This window comes from Acanthaster planci, linkage group LG02 (assembly GCF_054643075.1).
Source record: "Acanthaster planci isolate LZ-2023a linkage group LG02, COTS_SCS, whole genome shotgun sequence".
NCBI lineage: Eukaryota > Metazoa > Echinodermata > Asteroidea > Valvatida > Acanthasteridae > Acanthaster > Acanthaster planci.
Window position 1 is genome coordinate 35697664 of NC_141778.1, and position 9977 is coordinate 35707640.

General features: G+C 41.2%; 1 protein-coding gene across 9 annotated transcripts in view; it reads left to right on the top strand.

Annotated features, from left to right (window-relative positions):
* Positions 1–9977, top strand: part of ofd1 (OFD1 centriole and centriolar satellite protein) — a 197881-nt gene that overhangs the window by 75706 nt on the left and 112198 nt on the right. For 6 of the 9 annotated variants that reach the window (XR_015424319.1, XR_015424317.1, XR_015424318.1 and 3 more), the window contains exons 24-25: positions 3982–4058; positions 9797–9890. Coding sequence is in view for 4 of the 9 variants with exons in the window: in XM_087132892.1 (XP_086989018.1) it covers positions 3982–4058; positions 9797–9845 (126 nt within the window). In the remaining 5 variants the exon portion in view is untranslated. Of the gene's footprint in view, positions 1–3981; positions 4059–8768; positions 9759–9796; positions 9891–9977 lie in introns of those variants that run through there. The other 3 variants (XM_087132890.1, XM_087132891.1, XM_087132893.1) reach the window with 2 other exon arrangements.

Below are 9977 nucleotides of genomic sequence, written 5' to 3' on the forward strand. Positions count from 1 at the left end.
TCGATAACTCGAACGTCGGATAACTTGAACTTTTCGTCCATTCCCCTGAGCTTCGACTTATCGAGATTTTACTGTATTTTATTTCTTCCCCTCTTGTCGAGGTAAATTCCTTGGATGGGCAAGGAGAGTTCTTCTTTCCGCCCAGACCTCACTACAGTCATGCTAGAGACTCTAAATGATAATGTCCCCTCCGTCTTTGAGTATGTCTTGGGGCTTTCTTGCCTTTTTTTTTTCATACTGCCAACCAAAGCAACATTAATGGAAAGGACAAGGGATCATGCAGTTGACCTGCAGACAATCCACATGGCAGGGTCTGATGTCGTAGTGGCGGACGCACTCTCCCTGGGATGATAGAGCAGTCTTACATCGATCTCTTGGTTTCCTTGAACAATGTTCAACTTCCAACGATCTTCCTCTTCAGCGGGACTTTCTCGCAACATCAAAGCCATGGCTGCATGGGACGCCATCTGTCCACCTTTCAAATTTGTGACAACAGATTGTAGCATTTTGTTACGTTTATTGATAGTCAGGCTTTGGCTCCAGCCAACGCTCCCATGAGTGCTATAACTTCCTTATGTACTTCTTTCACTTGGAGCTACAAGTATCTACATCTACAGATTAGCCCTAGCTGCCAGACACATTGGTTTCAAAATGGGTAACTGCCCTTAACAACATGACATTCCATCACCGTTTATATGATATGCTTATCCAGTGGCCCCTCGTTTGGAAATCGGTCTGGTCATAAGACCTAAGCTAGGTTCTCTAGATGCTTTCCAGTCCTTCCTTTGAACCCTAAAAAATGCCTGCCTTACACCCATGTCAGGTTGGCCTTTCTCTGAAAATGGTTACGTCCTGAGGAGACAGCAAACTACATGTATAGGCTCTCCCCATTGCTGAAGGCCGTCTTTGTTTGGAGCTGCATGGTGTTCACCTCATTCCTTCGATCGGCTTCCTGACGAAGGATCATACTCCCTCACCTGATCTGTCCGATATCTTCACACTCTCCGCCTCCTTACATCCTGGAGATGATGCGGATAAACTTTGGGGACCTGTTCATGTCCTGAAGTGGTACCTGACTAAAAGGATAGCATGAAAGGGACGATAGCGACCCCATCGCTTATCACTTTCATGAGACCACACTGTCCAGCGGTGTCAGTACACTATTGCCTGCTGGACACCTTCGGCCATTAGATTTGCTAATCCAGTCTGACCGCTTAGCTCTGATGAACATAGTCATTACTACATCAGGGTTTGTGGTGTAAGAGCAAGATCTGCATCTTGGTCTTACTCTCGAGACGTTTCCATTGCAAACATTTGCAAAACTGTTTTTTGGAAGTCTCCTTCAACCTCCTGCAGCTTGAGGGATGTCCTGCAGAGTGACACCGCATATGGCAGGACAATCCTACTGTCTGCAGCGTAGAGGTCATAGGGACCTCCTGTAGGACGGACGACAAGTTATTATGAAGTTCCTTTACCATAAATTCTTACATTCCTCGTCTCTATGTAAAAGTGTCTTGTCAGCATTAGATGTGTTGTCCTCAACCCCCCACCTAGACCGGTACTACTCTGCACATGTAGTGACTGTTTGGGTAGCTAGAGCGCCATAGACTCCTCCCCCACATTAAGTGTGGGTGGAGTCTACTAGAGAATACCTACCCAAATAGTCCTCTCCCGCCCGTCCTCCCCACTCTGGCTCTGACCTTTTTAAGTTGCTCTCGAAAAGGATGATCATGGCGGCAAGGCCGCTCTGCATTGTGGGAGGTCAGGGTGCACCACGGGCGATCAAATCTTTTCAGCGAATGAATAATACGCACATGGGGAATTTGCATATGTAGTGACTGGGTAGATATTCTCTAGTAGACCTGACCCGCTCTTAATGTGGGGAAGGAATTTAACCCTACATGGCCCATCCCCTTTAAAATCAAACCTCCTGGCGTTGTAGCGATTATCATGCAAAGGCTTTCTGAATTTGGCAGTGTAGACATCTGTAGACAGACGCATATTACAATAAATGTGATGGCTACCCGTAAAATAGGGTTCGATTTCCCTTGTATCGCATTGCATTTTACAACACAGTATCAACCAAACTACACACTTTCTAAAATAAATGGCACATTATGCAGTGCCAAATGCACATGGCTTTCCCATCTCCATGGGCACAATGTCCTTTGAAATACACATATGCTTTAATATCCAGTCTGTCAGGAGCTGACTTCATTGGTTCCCAAACAATTGGTGTTCACTTGAGATAGCCAAAGCAGGGAACCAGTTATGCTCATTCATGTCACGGAGTTGGACATTGCGTTCAATTTTGACTTCTAAAGGTGTTAATTGGAAGTTGAAAGTGTTGCAAATGGAAATCAATTAATGGAAGTGTGAAAACAAGGTCTACCAACACTGGCTAGAATGATACAAACAGCGACAGTTGTTTTATTTTGAAATAAAGTTACTCAGTGCCCATACAATGCAGACCATGCTGGCGTGTTGGCTGTTTTTCCATCGTTCCATCAATCAATTTCCTCAACTTTGAATTATTGTGATCAATTCTTAATATGTTTCTTTCGTTTAAAACAAATGTGCAAAAGTTTACAGAAAATTTTGAAGCCAAGGGTATTCCTGAATGTTCAGTGTAGCAGTGTTCCTTATAGTGGTATTCCACTGTATCGGAGAAAAAATTTAGATGGGAGGTGGGGCAGAATTCACACCCAGCTGTCTAAAGGTTAAAACCAAATAAACAAATAAACTAAAATATCTGACTCAGGAGCAAAACATGGAATTTGCAACTGAAGAGCCAGATGTGAATTTTTCATGTCAATACACTAATATCCATATTTATGCACTCACAGCAACCCATAAAATTCTTAATCAAAAAAATTTCTTTTTGGCAAGAGTAGAAATGGAATTGCAACATCCCAATGTAGCAGGAATGCTGTGAATTGCAACATCCCTATGTAGCAGGAATGCTCTGAATTGCAACGTCCCAATGTAGCAGGAATGCTGTGAATTGCAATGTCCCTATGTAGCAGGAATGCTGTGAATTGCAACGTCCCTATGTAGCAGGAATGCTGTGAATTGCAACGTCCCTATGTAGCAGGAATGCTGTGAATTGCAACGTCCCAATGTAGCAGGAATGCTGTGAATTGCAACGTCCCAATGTAGCAGGAATGCTGTGAATTGCAACGTCCCTATGTAGCAGGAATGCTCTGAATTTCAACATCCCTATGTAGCAGGAATGCTGTGAATTGCAACGTCCCAATGTAGCAGGAATGCTGTGAATTGCAACGTCCCTATGTAGCAGGAATGCTCTGAATTTCAACATCCCTATGTAGCAGGAATGCTGTGAATTGCAACGTCCCAATGTAGCAGGAATGCTGTGAATTGCAACGTCCCAATGTAGCAGGAATGCTGTGAATTGCAACGTCCCAATGTAGCAGGAATGCTGTGAATTTCAACATCCCTATGTAGCAGGAATGCTGTGAATTGCAACATCCCTATGTAGCAGGAATGCTGTGAATTGCAACATCCCAGTGTAGCAGGAATGCTGTGAATTGCAACATCCCAATGTAGCAGGAATGCTGTGAATTGCAACGTCCCAATGTAGCAGGAATGCTGTGAATTGCAACGTCCCTATGTAGCAGGAATGCTCTGAATTTCAACATCCCTATGTAGCAGGAATGCTGTGAATTGCAACATCCCTATGTAGCAGGAATGCTGTGAATTGCAACATCCCAGTGTAGCAGGAATGCTGTGAATTGCAACATCCCAATGTAGCAGGAATGCTGTGAATTGCAACGTCCCAATGTAGCAGGAATGCTGTGAATTGCAACGTCCCTATGTAGCAGGAATGCTGTGAATTGCAACGTCCCAATGTAGCAGGAATGCTGTGAATTGCCATCAATTGGGGAGATGGAATATGCTGTGACAGAGTGATTCATTACCTGTGTAATTTTTGTCTCTGCTTTTATTTCTCTTCCTTTGTAGTCATCTGTAGTGAGTAACCATTCTGATGCAGCATTCAGTATGGCCTATGATGTTGAAGGAGCTGATGAACCTAGCAGGTAAGTAGTACTTTGATTTTTCCATGCAAAGGATCCAGGGAAGGGAGTTTAGGGGTCACCCCCCCTCCCGCTCTGAGACCAAAAAAGGAAAACAAAAGGAAAAAATGGGGAAAATAATAAAACTACCCAAACTAAGTGCACCTATACATGCACCATTGTAAGGAATGTATGGCATATACCGTAAACTCGGGCTAAGTCAACATCGTACAACTTGGCAAATCATTCAATTTCAAAGATGAATTTGCACCAGGGAGATGTAAATTACTTTTGGATTTTGCCTGCCTGATGTGTATTTTAACACTGTATACTCAGTGTGCCCCCGAAGGCTTGTGAAAAAAAAACACAAGCCTACTCGGATGGGACTCGAACCCATGATCTCCTGCTCACTAATGCAGACGTCTCAACCACTCGACCACTGAGCTTGTTGGTTCGAATCAGATGTAGCAGCGGGCACCGCAAACACTATTTCAAAAGACATGTCAGGCAGGGCAAAATTCAAAATTAATTTACAAATCACTAAAGTCGGCAGTCTTACGAAAGTCCTGATTGTCTCTAATGCATTTCCATAAAAATTTAAATTTCAAGCTGGCTTTTGTAAGTTGTCATTTCACCTAAGTCGGCATATTACTTTTGGTCCCATTTTCCCCAATGCACAACAAAATCCTTTATGTAAATCGGCATTTTAAAATCCCGTTTTGGCTTCGACTTCTGCGCTACAGTTGGCAGCCACATGGCAATGTTTGTTGAAGTTTGTTGGCACAGTCCGTGATGATCGCAGCATCGATTTACGTTCGTGTTGCATTAGTCAGGACATGTTCCAGCATGGCATTGCATGCACTGCCATCATGGATAGATCCCAAACCTTTCTCTGCCAGCACGTGCACATTTTATCAGATGTACACGCCAAGTTACATTGCGAGTACAGGAAGTGCATGAAACTCACAAAAGCATGTCTGGCACACAGGTTCCTACTGCAAAAAATTGTAAGAACAGCATGGAATAGCTGGGAGCCAGTGACCCCGCCACAACTCAAAGTACATTCCAAACTATGACTGAAAATATGAAGCGATCAAAAACTTCTGAAATACTTCATTGAATGAGCCAGTGCACAGAACTAGATTCCCCTCTATGTTGCCAGGTGTATTAAGCGTTTATCAGTCCATGTATATGTACATGCAGGTATTCTGTTCACACTGATGGAGCGCTGTGCTTCGCAAATCCAATCCCTATGTCAAAAATCCAAAGCATTGCAAACCATGTTGAATGTATTCACTGTATCTTCTCCTTTCTCTGTGCTTGGACTAGATATTTTGAGCATTGCAACTGAATCGCATCAAACATTTCATCCACACATATGCATAGGTCATCCTTTCTTGTTGTACCATGGTCATAGATACTAATCACGTGATGTGCTACAAGCGTGCATGTATCATTCACGCATCGCGCACACTGGGCCGCGCACTTTGCCACAATTGATGTGTCATGTCTACTGCATTGTAATTATTGCGTAATCTTGGGTACAAGGGCAGATACATGGAGCTGTGATGCACTAGAACGTGCCAATTATTGTAGGAGATGTGCTTTGTTTGAGAGACATTAAAATACTGTGTCTGTTTGCATGTGCTACTCTCTTCACTCTGATCATGACGGATCCCCCCCCCGGGGTTATTAGACCTCTGTTCATGCTCTACGCTACATGTATATGCTCATGGAACACGAGTAGGCTCTGATCACTGTATCTGCAATCTGAATGGCCATTGCTGTTAAGATAAAACGCTCATGTCATTATCTCTTCGTCTGCTCTTCAATCTTGTCAGTACTTTTCAGCAGTATTTGGTGTAAATAATTTCTTGAAATTCAACCAGATCACTAAACCCCTGAATTTCAATTTGACATTTATTTTCATATTGACATCCTTGATAACAATTCATACAACAATTTGTATGTGTTAAGACAGATTATTTACAAACAGTATATATCTTTAAGTGTACATGTACAATGTATGTATCTAATGATGTCAACACGAAGAAAAAAGGTAAAGCCGAGCTTTTGTACCTTTCCCTGGGACAAGACAAAATAAAACTTAATCAACTACACACGGACTAAAACGAGACAATGTGTTTAAGAGTGAGACCCGGTAAAATACATGTATGTAAAATTATGACTTAAGCAACACAAACGATGATTTTTTTAAAAGTATAAGTATTGATGATCAAATCTTTCAGTGTTTTGGCAAATGAAACCACGGTGGTACACTCTTTTAGACCAGTATCGAGTTCATTCGAGTATATGACACCACGTTGAAATGAACTATTTCTAAAAAAGGACCCCCAGTACTTTATGAATCCCAGGTTTCCCTGGTAAACGAATTTGTTATAAATCCTAGATCCCCCCCAAAAGGGGTAAACAAAGGACATCGCAATCAATAATTTTCCTTAAAATGTACCGTTCATGTGTTTCCATTTGTCAAAGTTTTAATTTATCTTGCATAAGCTTGTTCCAGTGAAATCTATGACCATGGTATAACAAAACAATTGTTGCCAGCAGTGACAGGGTCCATGGGTTTTGTACACCCTTGGGGGCAAATGGCACCCTTGGCTTCACCTCGAGTACCATTTGTCCTCTCGGGTGTACAAAACACCATGGACCCCTACACCGCAGGCAACAATTGTTAAATGTAAGTTGGTAATATGACAACTTGCAGTAGAAGTCGGCCATCGTGTAAGTCGTCTCAAATTTTTGGGTCCTGAGGGTGCTGACTTAGCCGGAGTTTACTGTATAACCTTTCATCATCATTTCTGGTTGTCCACAAAAATGAGACATTGAATAAATCTGTGGCCTGACCCCCCTTGGAAAAATTCCTGGATCTGCCCCTGAAAAGAGGTACAAAAGTGTGCCATAGCTTGGGAAATCCATTTTTATGATATCAAGCTATATGTTTTCTTTTCCCCTTCCCAGCCACTGTGAGCCATGCCTATGCCAATCTCCATATAAGGAGATTATTACTTCTTGCTGGAACATAACATGGCTAGATGGTATTTGAAAACATGAGGTCAAACTGATGAACAAAAATTTTGGAAATTTATGCTTCTTAGAATCTTGTTTTGACTTTCTGACTCAAAAGTAATTTATGAATGGGTAGAAATGCACACTTTGCCAGATTAAACTGTTTGTTGAAAACGGTCTCTGGAGAATGGACCCTAAAATGTCTCTCTCCTTCAGCATGGACATAATCAGCGTAAGTGAGGGAATAAAGATGTGCCTGGCTGGATGGATTTACCCAAATATTGCTTTTTAAAAGTCTTATCCCTACATCTGTCTTATCTTTAAAAGCCAAGACAAGTTACTGTATATCTGAGATACAGGAGGGTCTTATGTTCAGAATGTTAATACTTTCAGAACACACAACATGGGGTACTCTACTTTAAGTGTCTTGTAGACCAAGAAAATTTTGCTTATTTTGGCTTTGAACATTCCTAGTTATTTCCAGTGAATCCTGTGTATTCTGAAGTACATCAAGAGAACCCCAAAATAACGTAACCCCATAATAGCATTTAGTTTCTCCAAAAATGATTGTCATACATTGTTTTGGTACCAAATTAAAGCTTAAGATGTTATCTCTTCAAAACTGAAGACTTCATTTAACTTTAGTAATGCCTAGTGAAAGCATCTCAATTATGTAAGACAAGTGGTTTTTTTTGTTCTGTCCAATGGGATTTACCAAAGCAACCAAAATTGAAGCTCATTGTTTAAAATCTTCAATACTTGTTACACACAAAGGATCACTGGAAAGGCTTGTAAAGTACTGAACTGGATAGAGCTCTATTGTGTTAAAACCTTTTTTATTTTCCACCAACAAACAATCAAGGTCTTAAAAATACTTGAAAGTGGTTAATGTTAAGACCAGCAACTTCTTACTAATTGATTGAGACATGGAGCTATTAAACACAAGGAGTCAGCACATACAGAGATCAAAAGGGTCAATGGTGGCCATCGCCAGCACAGCACGTGCTGTAAGGGCAAAACAAATTCTGCGCTGCTTGTGGGCTACAAGGAGTGCTTGGAGTTGCATTTGCAAAGGATCGTGGGTACTGCGTATGTGTCCGTAACGCTTCCGCTTGTTCAACTTGGCCACCTTGAGATGGAAACCATCGACATCGGAGACTTAAATTTCGATAATTTTAGTGATTGTTCTGATATTCCAATGCCAATGAAAGTCTGGTTATTCTTTACATCCCCAAAACGTCGCTCTTAACAATAAACATAATTAGTAATTAATACAAATTAGTAAAAATAAAAATATGCACAAGAAAACTGAGAGAATGTAGCTGGTCCAGAGGAAAATGAAAAACACACAAAAACATGGGAGGATTCGTTGTCCTTTCTGTCATTGTCGACAACTGTCTTGGCATGAAACCTCACCACGTTGTCAAATGCATTCCTGTGGCATGTTTCCACCTTCTTTTAACCGTAGGAACCACTAGGATTGCGACTTATGATATAAATCTCGCAGTTCATATTTTGGGTATTTGTTCTCTGCAGCCAGAAAAGCAAAATGCCATAACTGGCTTTAAAAATGTCCGACCTTTGCCACATAACCACCGCTGATTTGGAATTTTTGAGCGCATCTGCAAAGATCACTCACTGAGGACTACTGAAGAGAACTGCGCATCTTCTTCGTGCATCTTTTCCATCATTTATTTACTCCAGTGTGCCACAGCGAAACATGGCGAGTCTGTGGGTTATCAGCTACCTGGCGGTGGCGATCACTGGGTACAAAGAATGTCTAGGGTCTTCAACATTGGAGCTGGTAACCGCGCTTTGTCTATGGAGCCAACAGGAGCAGTTAATAGGAGTAGGGTCTGTAGGGACTTCATTCTAACTCCTTGTGTTTGATAGCTCCATGATTGAGGTAAACTGCCTGCATTTAGATTCATCTGATATTGCCTTTTCTTGAGACAAACTCATTAATTTCTGAAGCTGTACAATTACTTAGAAACCATTGCTCTCTGAAATAAGCATCACTTTTATCAAAACAAGAAATGACAAGAACCTAACATTTGTGTGATAATCTAGGATTTAAATTCAGTGACCACATGCACTCACAAAGAAGACCGTAAACATTTTCACTGGACTTAGCAAAATGAGTTTTGTTACAAACTTGAAAATAAATACCTCCACGGTGCATCATCTGCTTTAAATGAAATCTTGAAAATGAAATTTTGAGAAGACCAAAAAGAACACTTTCAGACAATTATTGTTGGAGAAAATATATGTCACTGGATAGCATTTTTGCGGGGTCACCCTGCACAGAAAGTCCTCTATATTTTGTACACATTATTGTTATAAGGCCTTTTAATATACAGGAAACATTGAAGCAATTATCTTGCTTTTCAGCATGGTCCCCCTGGAAATTCCAACTATGCAGCCAAATGTAGCCCATGGGTGTGAAAGTGCCCGCTTGTACTGTAGCAGAGTCCCTGAGCTTAAGTGGAACATGCCAGACTCTCTTGAACCAGAGGCTTTTGATGTAGGGACTCAAGAGAAAGATGGATATGCTGTAAATTTTGTTGGAGAGCTACAACACTTGAGGTCACACCTGTGGACATTTATCATAAGTTGTAGGCAGTGTATGGGTCAGGATTCCTACTACTGAGTCTAGAGTGTATCTTCTATGTTATTTTAATAACAAATATCTTGTCTAATTCATCCCATTTTTTTTATCTTTCTGCTGTCAGTACGGGGCATGTTTCCAATGACTCTGCAGATCCATTTGATGACTGGTAGTTTTTTGCTTCAATCAGTGATTATGTGCTTCTGGTATATTGAAATGTAAGTCAGTACATTAATACTAATGAGAATATGTGTTTCCAAACAACGCTGTTGCTTTGGGTTGAAAAATCAAAAATGTTGAATTGT